General features: G+C 48.6%; 1 protein-coding gene across 1 annotated transcript in view; it reads left to right on the top strand.

Annotated features, from left to right (window-relative positions):
- The window catches only part of AHNAK (AHNAK nucleoprotein), a 92,946-nt gene extending 68,765 nt beyond the window's left edge, over nt 1-24,181 (top strand). Inside the window, exon 6 of the mRNA XM_060019031.1 lies at nt 23,863-24,181. Within this exon, the coding sequence (XP_059875014.1) occupies nt 23,863-23,870 (8 nt within the window). The 3' untranslated portion in view covers nt 23,871-24,181. The remainder of the gene's footprint in view (nt 1-23,862) is intronic.
- The last annotated feature ends 720 nt before the right edge of the window (nt 24,182-24,901 follow it).

Genomic DNA, 24,901 nt, shown 5'->3' with positions numbered 1-24,901 from the left:
CTGTTCTTACATCCAGTCCCTCATGAGGGACAGCCTCTGGGCTTTTCTGTGAAGGGCGTTATTTACTGAGGCCCGGTTTCCTACGCAGTGTCGTCGCAGTGTCGTCCTTCTCCAGGCCAGGAGCTTTCTCCACGCAGGCATTCCAACTTGGTCAGATCCGAAAATAGTAAATCCAGGGGAGATTTTTTTTTTTTTTTTTTTTTTTTTTTACTGTGTGCAGAATTCCTGGCATAGCAGAGAGCTCAGGAAGGAAGGCCCTGTTTGGGGCCAGAGATCAAGGCTTTGGAGGCTTACCCCTCTGAGAAAGCGTTAGGCCCTCCTCTCACTAATCCTGTTTGCTCCATTAGCCTCTGAATTGATGTACCTAGAATGACGCACTTTGTCACAACCAATGATTTCATGTAACCCTTGAGCTTTTTTTTCCCCCACCCTTAGAGTACCAGTCACTGGGGGATCTAGAAAGGAGTAGAGAGGCAAGATTGGCAAAGGGGAGGGTTCTGTGGCTCTCAGGGTCCAGGACAGGTCACTGGGTCCAGTCTGCTCTCCCAGCGGGCACCCGTGGGGGCCAGAGGGCTGCCCGCCTGGCAGGAGGTGGGGGTCTGGGCGAGGTGAGGCTTCCCAGGCCCTGCCTACTGTCCTCCTGCTGGAAGTGGGGAGGGAGCAGGTGACAGCCTTCTACAGATTCGGCAGAATCGAGCCACAAGGGCACCGGGCATCTTCCTCCCTCTTCTCTAGATTCCAGCTCCCAGGCACCGGCCAAAGTTGCCATCGCTTTTTATTAAAGTGAAAAACACTTCACTGAAGTGAAATATTCGAGATATGAATATTCTCCAAAGCCATTTTGGAAATTTTTCAAGAATAGTTTCTTAGGCAAAACAGGGAAAAGGACAAGATTGCACGCAGGGCTGGATGACCCACTTGGAGAGCCGGTTCTAGAAAGAGGACTTTGATTTGATGCTACGGCCTCACGCAGAGGGAAGGAAGGGAGCGGGAGGGTTGGGTTGGAGGGCTGGAGGCCTGGCCCTTCTCCAGGGTGTCCTCCTTGGTACGTGACAGGCCCTTGGGGAGACACCTTAATAAAGGGGTCGCGAGCAGCCTGGCAGCCTTCTGACCCTCCTGGTACCCAAGACAAAAGTGTTAGCCTGAAGTGACTCTTTAGGTAGCTTCCTAGCACATTTACCCCTTTACAGACCCCAAACTACGCAAGTAAATGGACCTCTTTTAAAAAGATAAAGGTATTAAAAACATCCAACTATCTTATTACGGTAAGTGCTGAAGGAGATGCACTTTGTAATCTTAGCTGTCACATTAGTGAAACACTTTTATCCCAAAAGGCCTGGGAGGTATTATTTTAAAGCTATTTTTGTACTAGTGTAGACTTTCTTCTTTTCTAAACATGGCTAGAGTGGTCAGTTTGGGAAAAGTAGAAGAGGAGAAAAAGGGAAAAGAAGAGACACTTTCCTACCAGCGCTCTCCGGAGGTCTAGAAGCTGGTAGAAATGGCCTGAGTGAGAGCTGAACCAAGGGCCCTGGGTCGGTGGCGGAGGCTGGGAGGGGCACTGGCAGGGCCGGAGGGGCCCAGTTTTGGTGTGAGGCGGCCTTGGGGCCTGCCCCACCCCCCTCCCAGCCCCTGGGCTCTTGCTGAGAGGAATGGAATGTGTGTGCGGACCGGACCTGCCAAGCCGAGGCCTCTGAGAAGTCAGGACCCTCCTTACCTATTGCCAGATGTTGTTTCTGGCAGGTAACTCTTGGGAGGCCTGAGCATGGGGGAAGGGAGACCCCTGCGGTGTGCAGGCGCAGGGACTTGAGGGATGACGGAGGGCAGGTCCCGGCTCAGCTTGGTACCCAGGCTGCTCGGGAAGTGTTTGTGGACCGACTGTCAAGTTCACTTCTGTTGGGCAGCTCCCACACTCCTGGCACATTGCATTCCTCCTCTAGTGTCATCCGCACAAGAACAGGTGAGGAAAGTCTCATGTCCATTTCCAGACAGGGGACTTTGGGATCTGTACGTTCTGTGACTTGACTGAGGTCACACAGCTAAGAGGCCGTGACATTCCCGGCTCTCATGCTGAGGGGGCATAAGAACCACTGGGGAGCCGGTTAAAAACGTGGGCTTCCCCGCACCACTCAAGATTCTGATTTTGTCATAGCATTTTTTTTAAACTGTGGTAAAATACACAGAATAGAAAATTTACCGTTTAACCGTTTTGAGTGTATCGTTCAGTGGCATTAAGTACATTCGTATGGCTCTGCAACCATCACCACCAACCATCTCCAGAACTTTTTTCATCTCCCCAAACTGAAACTCTGCCCCCATTAAACAACCACGCCCCTCCCCCTCCCCCAGTCCCTGGTGACCTCCGCTCTACTTTCCGTCTCTGAATTTGACTACTCTAGGGACCTCTGTAAGTGGAATCCTGTAGTCTGTGTCCTGTTGTGTCTGGCTTATTTCACTGTCACAGTATTTTAAACAAGGGCCCCTGGCAATCCTCATGTAGGGGTCTGGACCTCTCTGAGGAATTCTGGCCGAGGCTGGGAGGCGGGTGAGGGGAAACGCCTTCCTGGCACAGGCTTTGCTGGCTGAGTTTATATGCATGGGAGGGCTGGGATGAGTCGGGGAGTGCTGGTGGAGAGGTAGGAAGTGGGAGGTGACGGTATGGTGTCAGAGGGACCCTGGGGTGGGCAGTGGCTGGTTTCTGGCAGGCATTGCTTAGGGTAGGGTGTTGACCAAGGCCTAAGAGCTCAGGGCGGGAGGACGGGAGGGACAATTGTGTGGACTGGTCAGTTCAGGGAAGGCTCCCCGTTTCTTCTTAGCTTCTCTTTCTCCTAACTGCTAAGGAGGATGGAGGTGAGGCGCGCATACACTGCGCCTGCGCACGCATCGCACTCTCCCGCCCCCCAGCCCCCCCCCTCGACCTGGCTGCGGTCTGCCTGGCCTCCTATTGGTTGCCTGGCCCCGGGCCGGTCTCCCTCCGTCTCTGTACCTCTCTTTCCCCATTTATGACATTTATAGTTACAGTACCAATCGCATAGGTGTGTCGTAAGGATTAAATGAGAGAATTCCTGCAAGGGCTTAGAACAGTGCTTGGCACAGATTAAGCGGCCAATCAATACCCAGCATAACGCAGAGGTTTCTGGTGGGGCTGTGATTTGCCCGGACTGTTTGTTTTTTTCATAGTAACGTAAATACAGACTCGGAGAGGAGGTGGAGGACTTGTAGCCGCAGGGTGTACTGATAACACGGGTAGTGAGGGTGGGCGCTGGTGGGTGGTCCCCTTGCCAGCCTGAGCCCGTGCCACGTCTTCTGCTTGGTTTCAGCCTCTCTTTCTCTCAGCCATATGACTAAGAGGTCGTCGGCAAACCGGGAAGAGGGTTCTTACCAGAACCCTACCATGCTGGCACTCTGATCTCAGACTTTCAGCTTCCACAGCTGTGAGACAGATTACTGTCGTTTAAGCCACCCCGTCTATGGTATACAGTATTTGTCATAGCAGCCTAAACCGACTGAGACACAAGGGATGGGGCTAAACATCCTACAGTGCACAGACCCGTCTCCCACAGCAAAGAATTATCCAGCGCAAAATGTTTTTTTTATTTTATTTTGGCTGCGCCAGGTCTCAGTTGTGGCACGAGGGGTCTGTAGTTGCAGCATGCGGACTTCTTAGTTGTAGCATATGGGATCTAGATTCCCGACCAGGGATCGAAACCGGGTCCAGGCCCCCTGCATCGGGAGCGCGGAGTCTTACCCACTGGACCACCAGGGAAGTCCCAGCACGAAATGTCTGAAATGTCGCTTCGAGACACTCTGCTCAATGGTAGCTTTTTTTTTTTTTTTTTAAATATTTCTTTATTTGGCTGCACCGAGTCTTAGTTGCGGCACACAGGATCTTTAGTTGCGGCATGTGGGATCTAGTTCCCTGATCGAACCTGGGCCCCCTGCATTGGGAGCGTGGAGTCTTAACCACTGGACCGCTTAACCACCGGGGAAGTCCTGCTCTAGGGTAGCTCGAACTGTGCTTGCAGCCAGAAAGCACTCCTGCAAGGACTGCCGGCATCCCCATAGTTCCAGATGGTGACCCTTTTGTCCTCATCCCTATGGCTGCAGGAGGCTGACGCTCATGCCCACCTTCTCCCGTAGTGGTGCAAATAAGCTCAGAAGTTCTTTAACTTGCCGTGGTAGACCACTGGCGGAGCCGGCATCTGGGGCGTGGCAGGGAGGGTTAGGCCCGAGGGGTTGCAACAGACCCATCATCTCATATTATCTATGTATTGAATTGACATTCACCAACTGGGTTAGCACAGGGTTATTGTGGATAACTGGGCTGTTTAGAAGTCCCACTGCTCCCCCCTCCCCCACCCGGAAAGAACAGAGATGAGTTGAAGGTTGTCAGGAGATGATGATCTGCTGCAAATGGTCATTCACAAAGTTATTGACCTGCCCACCTGCGATGGCCACTCATTGGACCCTTTACTCAGCACTCAAGCCTCACTCCGTGGCTGCATGACAAAGCAATTGGATGATGTGATGAGTTTTAAACTTCTCAACTTTTGTGGTTTTGGTGGCTAGGAACCAGAGCCCTAGTTACAGGAATGTTTTCTAATCTCTATGGGGTTTTTCCGTGTAATTTTTGGTTTATGATCCAGCGCTCATACGTGGATGAGCTGTACTTTCTGCTTTCCCCGTGTCGTCCACTTTGTAAACTTGAATGGTTTCACGTGTCACCTTCTCTGTCCCTGACACCTCTCCCTCTTGTGGAATGACCTGTTCCTTTACTTGTACCCACACAGCTCGTTATGCTGTGAGAGCCCATAGCTCTCATTACAGTCTGGTTATGTCAATATAATCCCAATATAAGGAATATAACTCATATAATTCTCCCCAATGGAAGAAGATTCTGGAGGGGAGGGACTACATGTTTTCTCATCCTTGAGCCCTCAGTACCGGGGCTGGGTCTGACCCAGGATCAGGCTGCAGGAAATGTTTACTGAGCTGAACTGAACTTCAAAAGAGTAAAGCGTGTGCAACAATTTGATGGTGAAAATGGCAGATCTGGGCCACTCGATAGATACATGGAGGAAAGAAAGACACTGCAGCAAGTTCTAGCAGGGTATGTGGAAACTGCCTGAGAGCGTGTCCATCTTTTTTTTCCAACCAACTACAGCTGCTAGCATGCATTCCTCAGTGTCAAAAGGCTTGAGTGTTTCAAGATGCATTTTTGGAATGCTGGGCTAGCCATCGAGAATTTAAGATGTTTATAGGATATGCTTTCTGGTGAGATCACTGCAAAAGTTTGAATTGTAGAATATGAATTTTCTTTTAAAGAAATGCAATTATATTACTTTGAAGACTATACTAAGTGTAATTGAACTAAGCTGAGAGGAAGGACCTAGGCTTTGCATAACCACCAAGTAAACTAGGTCTTTTAGAAGAGAAACTTGGGGACCTTAATGAGTATACAAATGATTCATAATTAGCAGGCATGTTGTTTGTAAATAGTTTATTATCCCACATAGTTTAAATGCTTCCTCATTTTAGATATACGATCAATTTGCTTAATAGCCTCTGTTTAAACGATCACAAATACTGGATCAGGGATATTTAAAAATTTTTTATTTTATTTTTATTTTTGGCTGCGTTGGGTCTTTGTTGCTGCGTGCGGGCCTTCTCTAGTTGCGGTGAACGGGGGCTACTCTTCGTTGCGGTGCGCGGGCTTCTCATTGCAGTGGCTTCTCTTGTTGCGGAGCACGGACTCTAGGCGCACGGGCTTCAGTACTTGCGGCATGCGGGCTTTAGAGCACAGGCTCAGTAGTTGTAGCGCACGGGCTTGCTGCTCCGTGGCATGTGGGGTCTTCCCGGACCAGGGCTCGGACCCATGTCCCCTGCATTGGCAGGCGGATTCTTAACCACTGCGCCACAAGGAAAGTCCTGGCATGTTTGAATTGACACGTTTTTGTTTCATTCATTGATCTAACCAGTATTTATTGAAAGCTCATTATGTTCCAGACCCTGGGCATAGCAATGAGCAAAATCAAGTCCTTGTCTTCTTGGAACATTCTAGTGAGGCGAGGCGTGATAAGGGTTGCAAAAATCCAGATGGCTAATATTCTGTATAATTAACTTGTTTCAACGTAAGGCACTTTTGTGTTGTCCTGGAATAGCTAAAGATGCATACATCATTAGAAACACATTCCTGGTCTATAGGACTTGGAGATAAAAACAGAGAGAATGACACCTTCACCCTCACCTTGGATTTCTCCCATTAGGGACTGCTCACACTTATAGTGCAAACCCTTTAAAACCACATCACCCTTTGGTTCATCCGCAGAAATGCGTTGGTGGCTTGTGTATACCCAACACTTCTTTGCAATTAACAATTACAGTGATTTGCATGAGCAACGATTTAACGCTCATGGGAGTAAAAAGTCATTTTCAGGCTTGATTCCACTGACCTTCATATCAAAGGAGCTCAGCTGGATTGCCAGTTTTTACTTATTCTGCCCATTCTTTTGGCAGATTTTAGAGAGCAGATATTTTCAGAGTTGGTGATTCAAAAAGTAGCAAAATATGTGGATTTGGAGTGAGAGGACCTGGATTCACGTTATCCACCCGCCATTTATTGGTCAGGTGACCTTATGAAGCTCCTCTAACCTGTAGACCTTAGTTTATCATAAAAATGTGGCTAAAAAAAAAAAAAAAAAAAAAATGTGGCTAAAACTGCCTGTGCTGGTTACTTCGGGGGTGTAAGTGATTTATAATAATTTATAAATGAAAGTGTCCTATGTTGAATGAACATGGGCCGTTGCTATGATAATTTATAACACACTTCCATGACTTCAGTAGTTTTCAGTTCTGTAGCTTTAATAAATAGGGACAGAGAAAACTGCTGACCCACTGGGCGTGGCAGCTGCGTTTTCAATAACTGTTAGTCCTAAGGAGGGATGAGGTGTAGGGCTAGAGACCAGAGATGAGATGAGAGGGGAGGGCAGGTGTGGTGGGAGTGAGGAACAGCCGGTGGCTGGGCGGGGGTCTGTGGTTATAGAGGGAAAGGTCTTTTTTTTTTTTTGTTAATTATTTTATTGAAGTATAATTGATTTACCATGTTGTGGCAATCTCAGCTGTACAGAAAAGTGACTCAGTTATACACACACACACATTCTTTTTTTAATATTCTTTTCCATGATGGTTTATCCCAGGATATTGAATATAGTTCCCTGTGCTATACAGTAGGTCCTTGTTTTTTATCCATCCTATATATAATAGTTTACATCTGCTAATCCCACACTTCCCTCCCCCACCAACCTCCCCCTTGGCAACCACAAGTCTGTTCTCTATGTCTGTGAGTCTGTTTCTGTTTTGTAGATAGGTTCATTTGTGCCATGTTTTAGATTCCACATATAAGTGATATCATATGGTATTTATCTTTCTGACTTACTTAACTTAGCATGATAATCTCTAGTTGCATCCACGTAGCTGCAAGTGGCATTATTTCGTTCTTTTTTATGGCTGAGTAGTATTTCATTGTGTGTATGTACCACATCTTCTTCATCCATTCATCTGTCGATGGACATTTAGGTTGTTTCCACGTCTTGGCTATTGTGAATAGTGCTGCTATGAACATAAGCGTGCGTGTATCTTTTTGAATTATAGTTTTGTCCGGGAATATTGCTGAATCATATTTTAATTCTATTTTTAGTTTTCTGAGGAAGCTCCACACTGTTTTCCATAGTGGCTGCACCAACTTACATTCCTACCAGCAGTGTAGGAGGGTTATAGAGGGAAAGTTCTGCATGTAAGATACTGAAAGTGGAGTAGTTTCAGGCCCTCTTAAGCCCTAGGGTGCCACCTAGCAATGGGGTTGCTGAGACGAGGTCCCAGCTACCCTGTTTTAGAATGCAGGAGGCCAAGAGGCCGTTTTAGAAAGACTTCTATTTAAAACTTTAAATGTCTATCCCTTAAAGGTTTCATCTTCGGCCATTCAGGAAATTCTACTCTATAAAGTGACTCATTCATTCCCCGAGGGTTCCACAACGCCAAGGTTTTACTGGGCCAACCACAGAGACGTCCATTCCTGGAAGATTGTTCCCATTTTGTCATGGACTTGGAGGGAATATTTTTGAATTCTCAATTATGGAGAACTCAAAACAGTTTTTTAGAAATTAGTTCTAAAATCCTTAGGTATTGTCCTTCTCTTACTCTTGAGTATGAAAATTGGAAATGTCTTATGCTCTCCAGATTAAATAATCTTAATGTGCTTAAAAAGGCAATTTAGATTCCAACCCTACTGTGATACAGACACCCCCTCTCCAGGACATCCCAACCACCTTCCCTCCAGTTAGTGGGGGATCCTTTGATCTTCTTTCTTTCTTTTTTTTTTTAATAAATTTATTTTTTTAATATAAATTTATTTATTTATTTACTTTTTATTTTTGGCTGTGTTGCGTCTTTACTGCTGTGCGCGGGCTTTCTCTAGTTGCAGTGAGCAGAGGCTACTCTTCATCGCGGTGCGCGGGCTTCTCATTGTCGTGGCTTCTGTTGTTTTGGAGCTCGGGGTCCAGGTGCACAAGCTTCAGTAGTTGTGGCACACTGGCTCAGTAGTTGTGGCCTGCGGGCTCTAGAGCGCAGGCTCAATAGTTGTGGTGCACGGGCTTAGTTGCTCCGCGGCATGTGGGATCTTCCCGGACCAGGGCTCGAACCCGTGTCCCTTGCATTGGCAGGCGGATTCTCAGCCACTGCGCCACCAGGGAAGCCCTGATCATCTTTCTGTAATCGCATCCTCAACCTTAAAATCCCACTGTCCTCACCTCTCTGCTTCCAAAGCTCAGGGCTTAGCTTCCTGCTCTTCTCTATCCACTAAAGAAAGGCTTATTTTCCCTTGAATCATTTTTTTCTTTTTTTATTGAAGGATAGTTGGTTTACAATACTGTGTTAGGTTCAGGTGTACAGCAAAGTGATTTGGTTACACATATATATTAAAAAAATTCTTTTCCATTATAGTTTATTACAAGATAGTGAATACTGTTCCCTGGGCTGTATGATCATTTTTTAAAGATATGACAAAAAAACCAAGTTTTTACCAATTATTTCAGACAACTCAAAACTGTTGAAAGGGAAAAGTGGGCGTCACCCCCGATGCCCTCTCCAAGGTAAGCCCCACTTGGCCTGGGTATGCACTCTTTCTGGGAAAGCTCTCCGAGGCTGAAGGCTTCGGGACAGGGTCTCTGGATCCAAGTGTCCAGCTCTTTGTGGTCCAGCCCACATTTCTGCTGGACACTGTCACGTGAGTCCCTCATTTCAGATACAGCAAACCATAAGATCTGCTGGCAGAATCCACTTCTATAGCCACTGTGGACTGGCATTAAGTGACCTGCAAGACAGGTTTCCTGTATGTAACCGTGGGAACTACCTTGGACCTCCGTGTGCCTCAGTTTCCTCATCTGTAACGTGGGTTAGAGCACCATGATCCCTCACACACTCTTTTGCTCTGATCAGTCTATGCGTCCAGCCCCCTCCTCAATTAATATTTCTAGTTTCCCTTCCTGCACGGGTCATTTTTTTTGCCCAGCAGAAGGGCTTGTGGAGGAGTGTGGAGAACAGGAAGACTGAGGTCACCTTTGGGCTGTTAACTGTGTGACCCTGCCAATCATGTGGTCCTCTGGACCTTAGTTTTCTCATCTGAGAAATGGGGGACCAGGGCTGTCTGATCTCCAGGAGACGTTCTGGTTCTCCTCTGAACCCCATGATTCTCATGACCTCCTCCTGCCCAGGGCGACCCCTCTGGTCCTGAGGGAACAGTCAGCTCAGCGTAGGTGTTTGCTTCTTTCAGCACACAGTGGCAATGGTAGGTTTTGGGGAGGGGACAGTCTGGGGAAGATGGGCCCTTTTCTAGAGCCCCTGAGTCAGTTCCTCATGGTCTGACTTCCTTTTTTCCTTTGAAGCGTTGTGAAATCTCAGCATATCACCCACGCTCACGTTCGGCTCTGAGAGCATCCCAACACCATTCCAATCCCAAGTACGAGCGATTTGGAGTGATTTGGAGATGCGTCCTTGCGTGGGGTTTTGAAGGGGCTATAGGATAACCAGGCATCCCGGCTTGCCCTGGACTGTCCTGGCTTTAGCCCTGGAAGTCGCATGTCCCAGGAAACCCCTCAGTCCACACCAGGGTGGTTGGTTCCCCTCCCTGTGGTCCCCATCAGGGCCTGGCTGATTTCCCCAGTGGGACGGGCCACGGTTAAATAAAGGAGTCAGCACGGCAGTGAGTCTCAGAATCAGCTGGGGTTCTGGACACATACAGATTCCTGGGCCCCATCCTGGAGGGTCTGAGTCAGTAGATCTGAAGGGGGTGCCAGGAATTTGATGTGATCAGGCCCCCAGGTGGGTCTGGGGCAGGTGGTTCAGGTTCCACACCTGCTAGGCTTGGGGAAATGGAGGAGACAGAGTCAGCTCCTGCTCTTCTGACACAGGCAGGAGCCAGGTAGAGCCAGAACTCCCTCTGATACGCAGGGGAACGAAATCAGAGCTGTAAAGTGAGTAACGTGAGTACTGGCCAATGTTTTTCCCTCCTCCCACCCTCCAAAGTCATTCAGTGCTTACAAAGCTTGGCTTTGTTCATTATGAGGGCTGACGTGGCATGCTTTGGCAGGGGGTCTGCACAGAGGGTGGGTTAGTTGCCAGAAATGACCATCGCCTGAGGCTCACATCAGACTCTCCTGTCTCAAAACACCCCTGCACCGGGTGACCCCTCTGGTGAGGGGACTGAGGGGGACCATCACTAAAGCCCCTTGCGGCTCTGATGTTCTGGCCCTGGGCGGTGAGGAAGTAGCCCTGTCCTTATTCTTGGTGGGCAGCTGTCACTGCTGTCGCTTACAAGCTAAGCCTTATTCTAAGATGAAGTGATGCTCTGGTGTCCTCAAGGGCCCTTAGTGATAGGGTTGGTGGAACAGGACCTGGAGGTCGGGTGGCCGTAAAGGGCTCACTTATCCTCTGGGTTCGGGGATGCTCCCTTGTCCCTGATGCCAAAGGATAAAGTGGCAGAGATGTCCTTTTTTTTTCTTTTTCTAATTGAAGTATAGTTAACTTACAATGTTGTGTTAGTTTCAGGTGTACAGCAAAGTGACTCAGATATATATATATATATTTTTTCTTTTTTTCAGATTCTTTTCCCTTATAGTTTATTACTAAATATTGAGCATAGTTCCTGATGTCTTCTTATTCACGCCTCGCGTTGTTATTTCGATGGTTTGGTTTTCCACAGTCTCTCTGTCCATGGTCATTCTGAGGGTGCTGGCTGGTGGTGGAAGATGGTATTCTTTCCAGACCCTTTGGTGGCCTCAGAGTTAACTTAGAGCTTCTGACTGGGCACGTGGCAGTGCGTTTAGACACAGTCCTCTTGCTGAGATGTGTTCCAGGAGCAGCGCCCCTACATCCGGACCTACAATTCAAACTCCAGCTCCTGCTTCCAGTCTCCTCCAGTCCCCACTCCTCTGGGTGAGCTGAAACCCCCCTGAGGGCTCTCTCCCCTCCTGTGGACACCAGACTGTGACCTTCTTGGAAGACAGTGGTGCAGTGCCAAGTTCAAGTCCTGGGTTCAAATCCTGGCTCTGCTATTGACTAGCTGGGTCTCCAAGATAAAAACATGGCAGGGACTGTGATGGTTCTAATGAGGCGGTCGCTAGGAGACTGTTCCGCCAGTTCCTTCCCACCTTCCCCACCCCTCAAATAACAGCAGCTAGCAAGAAACTACAGGAATCTAACAGACCCTTAATCCACTAACCCCTTCTGCAGACAATGCAAAGGAACAGGCTGAGCAGCATCGTGGGTAGGACCTCTGGCTCCAGAGAGGGGCTGCCTGCATCCAGTTCCAGCCCCCCCACCCCCTACAAGCTGTTCTTCCTTAGCCTCAGTTTTCCCCTTGCCTTGTAGATAGGGTTGTGTTATTAAATGAGGGACCATACGTGAAGTGTTTGGCACGGTGCCTGGCACGTTGTAAGTGCTCAATAAATGTTAGCCATTGCTATTTTTGTTATTGTTGCTATTGTCTGCTTTAGAGAGGGCCCCCTGGCATGCTGGGTATTGGCTGGTGCGAGTGAACTGTGTCAATAAAGCCAACCCCGGCCAGAGATGGATGCTTAATAGGATGTATGGCCAGCATCTGCCGCGCCCTCCCCGGTTGCCGTGGTTACTGACCTGGGCACCTGGTTCTCTCTCTGTTGCTGGTGCCTCTCCAGCTCAGGTCTAGGTGACGTCATTCCAGCCTGGTGTCGTTCCATGACTGCTTCTCTGCGGTCCTCTCCTGGACGCTCTGGTTTCAGTTTTGCTCCAGCTGAGCAGAGGCAGACCCCACAGGTGACAGAGTGAAGGGTGAACTGGAGGGACCAAAGGCCAGGTGTTGGTTGAAAATCTCCAGGGGAGGCACGGTGAAGGCTGGAAGGGCACGAGCCATGGCAAGGGAGAGAGGACAGCTTTAAGAAGTGTTCTGAATTTAGAACTAATAGGATGTGGCATTCTAACACATGAAGAGAAGAGAGGAAGTGAAAAATAAATGATACTTCTAACTTGAAAAGCCCTATTCTATTCTTTCTATGCTTTACTCAATGGATCGCATCAATTCCTGTGACTTTAAAGACCGTTTCTAGGCTGATAATCTCCAAATTCTCAATTCCTTGAGCTCCAGCCTTGCCCCCTTCACTTGGATGTCTCTGGAGGCATTTCAAACTCAGCATTTCCAAAATGAAACTCCAAAAATGGCTTGCCTCCCTCACTCCCAAATTCTTTTCTCCATCTCAGTAAATTGCGCTACTCTCCCTTGTGTCCAAGGTAGAACATATGAGTGTCATCCTCCATGCCTCCCTTTTCCTCATCCCTTGTATCCCACTCACCAGCAAGTCCAATCATGTGCATCTTGGGACTATATCACAAAGGAAACACACCATCTCTCTCCATCTCTACTGCCACCATCCAAGGCCAAGCCACCACCCTCTCTCACCTGGGAGACTGTGAGTCCACACTGGGCTCCTGCTTCCACTCTGGCTCCAAATTCCAGCCATTTGTTCTAGGAACACAAATTTGACTGTTCATCCTCTTACCCAGTGATTTCCAACTGCACTTAGCATGATAATCACCACCATCCCATGGCTCACACTTTTCTGTCCTGGATCTCGCCTTCATCTGACTTCCCGCCTCCCGTCACTCTTCTTTGGCCTCACTGGCTTCCTTGGGGTCCCCATGACGCGCCAAGTCTTTCCTTCTTTGGGTCCATCGTGGTTCCCACTGTCTGGAATGCTCTGCCTCATCTTTGCACGGCCAGCTTCTTTTCATCCTTCAAACTTCAGCCTAAGTGTTCCCTCTCAGCTCCCTGCCCAAGACCTAAGGAGACTCAACATCCTTCTCGTCATCCTCTTTATTTATTTTTATTTATTTATGGCAGCGCTGGGTCTTCGTTGCTGCATGCGGGCCTTTCTCTGGTTGCAGCGAGAGGGGTCTACCCTTCGTTGTGGTGCGCGGGCTTCTCATTGCGGTGGCCCCTCCCGTTGCGGAGCACGGGCTCGAGGCGCGTGGGCTCAGCAGTTGCGGCTCGAGAGCTCTAGAGCGCAGGCTCAGTAGTTGCGGTGCATGGGCTTCGCTGCTCTGAGGCACGTGGGATCCTCCCAGACCAGGGATCGAACCCGTGTCCCCTGCATTGGCAGGCGGACTCCCAACCACTGCGCCACCAGGGAAGCCCCTCATCATCCTCTTTAGCCAATCATTTCACTCAGAGCACTCACTGTTCACAACTTGACATTTTCACTTGTTCATCTTGTTCATTGTTTGTCTCCCCCACTGGAGTGGCAAGCCTATAGGGCAGCCTGGCACAGAGAAGGTGCCAACAGGCATTTGTTGAATCGATGAACAGGTGGCTATGGGGCTATGCGCTTAAGGAGCACAGGGGGCCAGGAGAGCGCTGATAGTCAAGGGGTGGCAGAGGGGCTGTCAAGGGGACTTGAGACCAAGGGATAGGGAGGTAGTGTCAGTAAAAAGAGAGGAGTACCACATTGGTAGGGTATACTTTTGGCTGCAGGTAACAGCAAAAGTGTCCAGTGGTGATGTAGACAAGAGGGATTATTTTTAAAAATTAAAAAATTAAAGTATAGTTGATTTACAATATCGTGTAAGTTTCAGGTACACAGCACAGCAATTCAGAATATATATATTCTTTTTCAGGTTCTTTTCCCTTATAAGTTATTACATAATATTGAGTGTAGTTCCCTGTGCTATACAGTAGGTCCTTGTTGGTTATCTGTTTTATACATAGTGTGTATCTGTTAATCCCAACCTCTCAATTTATCCTTCCCCCCACCCCCTTTCCCCTTTGGTAACCATTAGTTTGTTTTCTGTGTCTGTGAGTAAGAGGGATTCTTTTTCTCATGGTTGAGATGGTCAGTAGCAAATCTCTGGTCAGTGCCACTGAGGTCCTTTTGATCTCCCCTCAGCTTCAGGCATCACATCCTCCCACGACTGAGTTCAAAGACAGAAAAGGGAGCAACCTGGGCAGACATTGTCCTCACGGCTCCCTCGTATTGGTGGGGGTGGGTGGTGGTAGAGGGGTTGTCCCCAGAAGACCCCCGTTTATCTCCCCCTATATCCCGCTGGTCAGAAAGGACCCATGCTGCCCTTGGACCAGAAGCTGTGCCCATCTTGCTGAAATGAAAGAATCTCTTTCCTGTCCTTGAACTAAGCTGGGATTCTGCCAGCGAAGGAGAAGGGAAATGGCTTTGAGTCAGCAGCAAGCAGTGCTGGCCCCAAGTACATCTCACAAGGAAGAGTCTTTTCCGTTGGCTTCACTGCTACGGAGAGGTCAAATGGGATGGGTGTTGGGAAGTGGCCACTGGATTCGATGCTTGTAGACTATTTGTGGCCCTTGAGAGGCAGTTCCCATCGAGTAGCCGGGCTGGGCTGCACCTGGCAGGGGCTTAGGAATCCCTGGGAGAAGCTCAGGAGATGAAAGTGGGCTACCAGGAAGTTTGGAGTTAAAGCGAAGAGGAGAGATGGGACGGTCTCTGGGCACAGGAGGCAGACACAGGAGGTCTGACTTTTCATCCGGGACAGACTTGAAGATGTTTATAGGCGGAGCAAAAGAAGCCAGCAGGAGAGAGAGGGTAGGGATTTTGAAGCAAGATGGGATCGTTGATTCCTGTGTTCTGAAAGAAGTATGGGAATGGGATCAGTGCACAAGAGGTGGTGGCTGTTACTGGAACAAGTGGGGAGGCTTTTCTGAAGAGACTCAGATGCCTTCTGAGACTGGGACGAAGGAGGAGGGAAGTGGGGAGGACGGTGAAGACTCCCAGGAGAGACAGAGATTCCTTATTTTCCTTGATGTGACAATGGGCTCACTTAGAGATTGAATTCATGATATTGCTCTTTCCATCAACCCATCATTTTAACATCTGATATAATAGACTCTAAAGAGACAGATCACATTCTTGTGATCGTACACCGGAAGGTCCAAGGACAAAGCCTATCCCTGAGTTTTCTTGTTCAGATGGACGCAGCCACCCAGGACGTGGTCAGGGGCATGGCTATTGCATGATGCAATCCAGGGGGTGGAGGTCACTTCACACACAGCATGGAGCTGCCAGATCCTGTAGCCGACGGGCAGCAGGGCGGAGAGGGAGAGTCCTGGGCTGCACACAGAGGATTTGGGAGCCAGGTCAGGGTCCCCCACTTACAAGCTGGGGTTCGCTGGCATCTTCCAAGCCTGAGCTTATCTGCTGGGGTGTGGGTTACGGTGCTTGTCTCCTCCCTCCGCTGCCCACAGTTATAAAACGTGCTGGCTTCTCACAGGGATTAAGGGAATGCCTTCTTGCCCCGTCACCACCCCTCTATGAGGAGTTTGGACCCTGCTCAGTAGCCCCTGGAATAGGATGGTACTTTCTTCCCCGTTAGCCCTGGCCTGTCACTTCCGAAATCCTTCCCCTTGTGTTTCACGGGATGATGGCGCAGCGCCCAGCTCGTAGAACTGGGAGCCAAACCTTCTCCTCTGTTTACTCAGATCGTAGCTATGGCTGCAGCAAAAAGCAAACAGCAGTTTGACTAGATGCATGAGCTCAGTATTCCACAGCCTCGGAAGCTCGTGTCTGCTTACGTAGGAGGCACAGCACACAATATTATGTTGAAGTGACTAACAGCCCCAACAGAAAAAAAATGCATTTTTAAGAAAAAGTTCTTAGCAGGAATGTTCAGATGCTGAGTTGGTAAGACTGACACTAGTTCTGTGTGTCTCCTCTTCAGAATCTCCTTCCTGTCCATCCCCATCACATGCTGCCTCGGGGTGTGGGTTCTGAAGGGGACATGTCTGCCGTGTGGTCACCCTCTTTACCCAGCCCGTGGGGTAGGGCTTTGGGCTTCACACACGTTCACGGAGTCGCTGGGGGAGGCTGATGCTGGTAAGAAGTGAGGAACAGAATCATTTGATCCCATGAAAGCTGCCATGATTGGATCAGTCCTGCGCATTGGCTGGGTCGCCTGGACCCCACTCCGTCATCTCTAAAGTGGGACTAACGATAGTTTCTCCGGCACGGGATGGCTGTGGAGAGTCAATGAGTTTATACCTGTGAAGTGTTTAGGAGGGTGCCCAGAGGCAATCGGCGACTCAGTCAACAAATACAGAGCGCCTGTAACTTGTCCCTGTTGTGCCTTGTGGGAAGGAAGCCCCAGATGCGTCTATGCCCTCGAGGAACCAGCATCTATCTGGAGAAGGAAAATTGGACACTGTGGACATCAATAGAGAACAGTGAGGCCTGGGGGAACAGCCTTTCCCGTAGCGAGGACGTCCTGGAGGGTGAACAGCTGCTGGGTGGGGTGCGCTGTCAGCCGGCCCTGCTTAATCTCTTGGCAGCCGAGGCAGGGAGAAAGGAGAATCTGGTATTCATTGTGTGGCTGTTTCTGATTTCCTTCTGCTTTTGAGATCCTCTTCTGAGGGAGAACAATGGCCCCAGAGGCTCAGGCTTCCTTGGCCAGGTACCCGCCAAGCTCTGGGGGAGGCAGCGCCCAGAAGGAGGCAGCAGCCAGCCGGGCACTCGCAGGCGGGTAGCGTTTCATTCCCGTCTTCTGAGCATCTCTGGGGACACCGGGTTTTGGTGGCTGGTTCAAATCCCAGCCTATTATTTATCATTGTATCCCTGGGGCTTTGAGTGAGTCCTCCCAATCTCATTTACGAGTATTCTTTTAAAACTTTCTCTATTTGACAAGGAAGAGCAGTCCTTCCTGTACCACCAGGAAGGCAGTACCGTCAGAGGCTGAGAGAGCAGAGGGGGCCATCGAACACATGGGACTCCCTGTGGGCTCTTGATTTTGGAGCCACGAGGTTGCTCCCTGCCACTGTGTCCCCAGCGGAAGGTGGAGAGTGCAGGGTCCTCGAGCACATCGTCCAGCCCACAGACCAGCGCCTGGGAGGGGTCCTCAGCGGAGGGCCCCGGGGCTGGCGTTTCCCCAGCTGGTGCCTCGTAAGGCCAGCTGGGGGCAGAAGGCCGAGGACTGTGTCCAAAGAATGGGGTGGGGTTTCCTCATTCCTCTCTGTCATCACACTTGGCCTCTTATTTGTGGATTTTAGTTCATTTAGCGGCCTTGCTGGATTACTCTTTCATCACCAGAAAGCAGAGAGAATCCAAAAGTGACTGACCCACATGTGGAAAGGGGCAGAGACAGCCGGAGGGCCATTGGATTACGATCTTCAAGTCTATTGAGAAAGAGGCTCTGAGGACGGGCAGGGCAGTGTAAGAGGAGGGAGGGGGAGGCACAGCCCTGCAGGGGCTGGGGCAGGGGTCAGCTGTCTTCAAGATGTGACAAGACCAGGGCAGGGTTGCCCAAGCTTAAGTCACTCCAGTGCCATCATCACAATTTCTGCCACATCCACATGCCATCGTATACTATTTGTTTAATAACTGTCTTTAAATAGATTTATTTTAAAAACCGTACTTAAAAAAAAACCTTGCATTTAATTAGAAAAAAAAATCTTTATGTAATTACCATAAATGAAACCCAGAATTTTTCTAATAAGCACTGAAACAAGTTCATAACTGTTAAAGTAAAAATATTCGTCATCGGGCTTCCCTGGTGGCGCAGTGGTTGAGAGTCCGCCTGCTGATGCAGGGGACACGGGTTCGTGCCCCGGTCCGGGAGGATCCCACATGCCACGGAGTGGCTGGGCCCGTGAGCCATGGCCACTGAGCCTGCGCGTCCGGAGCCTGTGCTCCGCAAGGGGAGAGGCCACAACAGTGAGAGGCCCGCGTACTGCAAAAAAAAAAAAAACAGCAACAAAACAAAATATTCGTCATGTACAACTAAAATTTTGACCGCCACCCAGAGCTTTGCATAAGTTCCTGGTATAGGCTTTCTTTTTGAAATTTATTTTTATTTAACAATTTTTTAATTGAAATATAGTTGATTTACAGTATTCTGTTAGTTTCTGGTGTACAGCAAAGTGATTCAGTTTTATATATATATATATATATATATAATTTTTCAGATTCTTTGTCAAATATATATATATATATACTTTTTCAGATTCTTTTCCATTATGGTTTATTACAGGATATTGAATATAGTTTTCTGTGCTGTACAGTAGGACCTTGTTGTTTATCTATTTTATATCTGTTTTGTACTTGTTAATCCCATACTCTTAATTTATCCCTCTCCCCCCTCCCCTCTTTGGTAACCATAGGTTTGTTCTCCATGTCTGTGAGTCTGTTTCTGTTTTGTAAATAAGTTCATTTGTATCATATTTTAGATTCCACATGTAAGAGATATCATATATTTGTCATTCTCTGTCTGACTTACTTCACTTAGTATGATAATCTCTAGGTCCATCCATTTTGCTTCTAATGGCATTATTTCGTTCTTTTCTTTATGGCTGCGTAGTATTCCACTGTGTGTCTATATATCTTGGTTTTTACACACCAGGCTTTTACACACCAGGGGGTCCACGCGTGTCTGAGGGGGGTGAGGTTGACATTAGCTACAAGTAAGGAGCAGGGTGATTTGTGTTGACTTGTGACCCCATAAAGATGCTCCAGGAGAGCAACTGCTGCTTGACCAAGGTTTCCCCAGGCCCCATACCCGCATCTCCAACATGGGAGAATGACAGTGTCTCCGGGGGAGGATGGACTGAATTCATGTATTTACAAGGTATTTAGAACAGCGTCCAGTGCACAGTAAGGGCTCGACAAGTGTTAACGCCCACCATGACTTGAGAGATGCTGGCTGACGGCTCTCGGCTGCCCTGGGCATCCCATCGCCTGTCTTCCTGGAGACAGGGCCAGGACTGACATGGTCTTGGCGTTCCCTCCCCCTCTCATGGTCTCTTGCTCTGTAACTTCTCCACTGGGACAGGTGTGGCCGGGTGGCCTGACCATCATTTACCTCATGATTATAGGATTAAGTTAGGATGCAGTCATGGCATTAGTCAGCATGAAACATCCCCGTTGGAACTGGTGGTCATCTGTGTCCACTGGAGGCTCTGGCATGGCTCCCAGGGACAGGCACTCATGGTGGATCTGGGTCTGCACCTCCATCTGAGCAGCCCCGTGTTGTTTCTGGAATGGGACTCACAGCTTGGAGAAAGAAACGAGCTGTGGGAAGCAATCCCAGGTTCCCCGGTGGGACTGGAAATACTGCTTCAGGCCCTGGAATTTTACTTTCCTGTTTGGCCTGGCACTCGTCCTCCCCTCCCCCAGCCCGCCACATATTCGTCTCGGTTGCATCCTCTCCCTCCCCCTCTCGAATCCTTTTCCTCATCTGTAAAAGTGGAGGTTGCGCTAGATCGTATCTGAGGCCCCTTTGAGCTTGAGAAAGCTATGATTCACCTCTCAGCCACCCCCTCACTTTTCCCGCGGGCCTCCTGATTGACACTGAGAAGAAAGGTAGGAAGGAAAAGAGAGAAACAGGGAGAGCCGTGCATCCTACAGTGTAGGCACCGGCCCCCACGACACAGAAGTATCCGGTCCAAAATGTCAGTAGTACTGAGGCTGAGAAACCCTGCTTTAGGGAAGGAGAGCCAGAAGGAAAGAAATGATTTAAAAGGCAAATGTATAACAAATGCGCCCGAGATGATAAGTGATTAGACAAATGATGATGAAAGGGAAAATTCAGGGAGCACAGGAAATGCATGGGAAAGAGGTGTATAAATGGGGAGAGAAAACATCGCTAGGGTGGAGAAGGATGTGTTTGTAAGGTGATCACGGTGTGGGTTGTGAAAGCGAGCTGCTGGCCTGAGAGTATAAACCAGCGCTGGGGGGATTGCCATCCCCCTTCCTTGGCCACTCTGGAAGATGCTGCTCCTCTGCAGCTCCTCCTATGGAATTTCAGCAGTGCAGCCAGTCAGCAATGGTGCCTGTTAATGCCACCAAGTGGCTCTAAGGTAACAGGCTGGATGGTCCGAAGACTTAGGCAGTCGTTACCGTGTGAGCGTTATCATGCTTCATTTTTTCTGTGAGACCTTTGCTCCTCATTGAACTAACAACCACTCAGTTCTCTCCAGCTCGAGAGGAAGACACCACGAACACACGATGAAAAGAAATTAGCATAGAGTGTATTCATGACCGCGGGGGTAGGTAAACATTTCTAAAAGAGAACACCAAAAGCACTTCTAACCATAGAAGAAAAATGGCTACATTGGACTGTATCAAAATTAGAAGGCTCTCTTCATAATAAGGTACCATGAAAAACACGAAAAGACGAAAACGCTAATTCAAAAAGATACATGCACCCCAACGTTCATTGTAGCACTATTCACAACAGCCAAGACATGGAAGCACCTCAATGTCCACCGACAGAGGAATGGGTAAAGAAGATGTGGGTATATATGCATGTATTTACAATGGAATGTTACTCAGCCATAAAAAAGAATGAAATAATGCCATTTCCACATACATGGATGGACCTAGAGATGATCCTACTAAATGAAGTGAGTAGACAAAGAAAGGTAAACATCATATGATATCGCTCATATGTGGAATCTAAAAAAATGATACAAATGAACTTATTTACAAAATGGAAATAGACTCACAGACATGGAGAACACACTTGTGGTTACCAAAGGGGAAAGGGAGGGGAGGGATAAATTAGGAGTTTGGGATTGACAGATACACGCTACTATGTATAAAATAGATAAGCAATAAAGCTCTACTGTATAGCACAGGGAACTATATTCAATATCTTGTAATAACGTAGACTGGAGAAGAGTCTGAAAGAGAATATATATGTGTGTATATGTGTGTGTGTGTGTGTGTGTGTCTGAATCACTTTGCTGTACACCTGAAACTAACACAGCATTGTAAATCAACTATACTTCAATAAAAAATAAATTTTAAAAGGCACCATTAAAAACATGAAAAGGCGAGTCTCAGTCTCAGAAGAAGATGTCTGCAGTACATATAACTGGCAAGGTGTTCATTTCCAGAGGAAATGAAGAGCCACTATAAATCAGTAAGAAAAAGGCGAATGACCCAATAACAGCTGGGCAAAAACCTCACAGACACTCACAAAAGAGCGTATCCAGATGGTCAAAGAAACTATGAAAAGGTGCTCAACATCATTACTCATCAGGAAAATGCAAATTAAAACCACAGGAAGCTCCTACTACACAGCCACCAGAATGGCAAAACTGAGAGCGAGCACCAGGCGTCACTGAAGACAAGGGGCCACTGGAACCCTCACGCATTGCTGTGCGGGGTGTAGGAACGGCACAGCCGCTTAGGAAAATTGTTGGGCAGATTCTAGTAAAGCTAAACCTTTCCCAGTCTAGAACCCAGTAATTCCACTCCCAGGTACACAAACCCAGTGCCCGAGCTGACAAAAGGATATGTACAGAGTGTTCAAAGGAGAAATTCCCTGGCGGTCCAGTGGTTAGGACTCCGTGCTTCCGCTGCAGGGGGGTACAGGTTCGATCCCTAGTCGGGGAACTAAGATCCTACATGCCACGTGGTGTGGACAAAAGATTAAAAAAAAAAAAAAAGAATGTTCAAAGGAGTTGTCTCCAAATCCCATCCACAGAAGATGGGACATAGATTGTGGTACATTCATACAAGGGAGTGTTACACACACAACCACGACAGAAGACACATTGTCTGAGTCCATTCGTATGAAATTCAAGAAGAGGCAAAGCAAAGATATGGGTCAAATCATGGTCGTAGCTGGTGGGCATATGGATGGAGATGTGCAGGGGGGAACTTTCTGGGCTGCAGAAATAGTCTGTCTCTGGACTGGGGTGGTGGGTATACACGTGCATATAGACGTAAATAATTATCAAGCTGTCCATTTAAGATGAGTGAGTTTTATGTACTTTATATATGTTATGCTTCGATTAAAAACAATGAAAAGACGCAGATTCTTATGTCCAAGTGAAGTAATAACAACAATAATAATGTATCGAATACCTTCTATGTGCCAGGTGCTTTATACAGATTATTTCACTTCATCCGCCCAAACTCACCTGTCGGCCAGGGATTATTCTCATTTTACACGTGAGGAAACTGAGGCTTCGAGAGGTTCACTAGCTTGTCTGAGACTCACAGCTAGTAGGTGCCGGGGCCGGGGCTCGAGCTCCACAATCCAAGCTCTTGCCACTCGGCTTGGGATCTCAGAGTGATTTTTTTTTTTTTTTTTTTTCCGGTACGCGGGCCTCTCACTGCTGTGGCCTCTCCCGTTGCGGAGCACAGGCTCCAGACGCGCAGGCTCAGCGGCCGTGGCTCACGGGCCCAGCCGCTCCGCGGCATGTGGGATCTTCCCGGACCGGGGCACGAACCCGTGTCCCCTGCATCGGCAGGCGGGCTCTCAACCACTGCGCCACCAGGGAAGCCCTCAGAGTGATTCTTGGTTCACCATCAAAGCTCTCTGTTTCACCTGCTACTCCTCCCAAACACAGAAGCCTTAGATACCATATTTTAAAGAGAACTTCATCGTGTATCCTGATATTCCAGGAGCTCAAATCCCTCTACCTTCTTTTTTTTTTTTTTTTTTTTTTTGCGGTACGCGGGCCTCTCACTGCTGTGGCCTCTCCCGTTGCGGAGCACAGGCTCCGGACGCGCAGGCTCAGCGGCCATGGCTCGTGGGCCCAGCCGCTCCGCGGCATGTGGGATTCTCCCGGACCGGGGCACGAACCCGTGTCCCCTGCATCGGCAGGCGGACTCTCAACCACTGCGCCACCAGGGAAACCCCCGTGGAACATTTTTGAGTAGGGAGGTGTACGAGGAAGCCCGGACGTGCACACCCACGTGGGAGGGAAATCGACTCGGTCAGGAGGCCAGTGAGGAGAGAAACGTGCGGGTCCAGGTGGAGATGAGTTGGGTGCACCTCAGGGTGGAGGTGGTGGGATGGAAGGAAGGTGCAGGTAGATGGGGAAGAGGGTGAAGGAGTCCTCAAATCTGGGAGCCACTCTTCTGAGTTTACGAAGCAGGGAGAAAGTCAGTTTGGAGATGATGAAAGGGATTCCTTAATGGCTAAGACCAGAGGGCGCGCATCTCATCCCACCCTGGTTCCGCACCTCCTTCGGCCTGCTATTGGCACATTCTCAAGAACACACTGTCCTCTTCTGGCCTCAGACTTGCACAGGGCACCCGAAGGACAGACACTGGCCTTCTACAAGCTTCCTTTCCACCCTTGCCACACGGGAACCCACAGAGGGAGGCGTGTCAAAACCCAAACAGATCCCACAGCGGAATCGTTTCCCTATAGGCCCCTCCCCAAAGTAAGAGTTTGTTGAGGTGCTCTTCCAAGGGGTGGGGGGACCTTTTTTGTTCAGCCTGTGAAAAGTTAACAAAAGGCCTCCCGATTTTATGGAGAGATGCAAACGGTGTTTTGAATAAAAATCCCTTTGTTATTGTTGTTTTACAGAGCTGTAGCCGCGGCCAGGAAGAAATCCGCCCCCTCTGAAGGCTGTTTTTGTGACTGTTCTTGGGAGCATTGTTCTAAAAATGGGAAATTACATATCACTGTGCCAAAGGAAACAAACACCTGCAATTAAAGGAATACCTTCCACGAGGTGGCTTTTAGAGTCCCGGCCGGCTCTGGACGAAGGGCTGCTGCACCAGTTCTTTTTGCTGCGTTTCTTCACTTCTAAGGGAATCGGGTTTGTAACCAGAGTGGGCTTTGGCAACGATGGGGCTCGGGTGGTGGTCCTTCACTTATTCACTCAGTAAACATCCATCAAGCATCTGTGCTGGGTCAGTCTTGGTGGTTTTCACTACTCCCTTCCCTGGCGTTGTTAAAATTACCGGGAGCGTTGGCTACAGGCAGCGACTTTCTGACACTATTTTTCAGAGTCAGTGTTTGACTTCTGCCCCCAGATGATGAGGTACCAGAGAGAGCACCAACTTCTCTCCTTCCTCTCCTTTCTTCCTCCCCTTCCTCTCTCCCTTCTTTCTCTTCCTTAGTTACAGAAGTAAACCCGCTATTTTCAACATGTCAGTCAATACACTTCTTTAGGCAAAGGACTTTTCTTTTCTTTTGTTTTTTTTTGGCCGCGCCGCGTGGCAGGCGGGGTCTTAAGTTTCCCCAACCAGGGATGGAACCCGTATCCCCTGCAGTCTAACCACTGGACAGCGAGGGAATTCCCAGGCAAAGGATTTTTCAAAGTTTCCGGTCACTGGGGTACAGTCTGAAATTCTTGTCTGTGGTGTAAGATATCGAAAGATAAATTTTTGGTTATCTGGTTAATATTTAACATTTTCAGCATCAATATAATTGCAAAATAATCAGGTCTTGAAATGTATTGATCGTGAAACGAATACGTTTCAGATGGATTTGTGGTTTCAAAGAATCCAGTTTCCTAAGCTGATCTCATCTCTATGAGAAACAGGAACGAAGAAGGGAGCGATGGGAAACAATGAGCTTCTAACTTTTGGGAAAGCGTTGACTTTGGTTAGAACTTCCT

Source organism: Delphinus delphis, chromosome 8 (assembly GCF_949987515.2).
Source record: "Delphinus delphis chromosome 8, mDelDel1.2, whole genome shotgun sequence".
NCBI classification, from domain to species: domain Eukaryota; kingdom Metazoa; phylum Chordata; class Mammalia; order Artiodactyla; family Delphinidae; genus Delphinus; species Delphinus delphis.
Note: the sequence above shows the minus strand (reverse complement) of the source record. Positions and strands in the feature narration are given on the sequence as shown.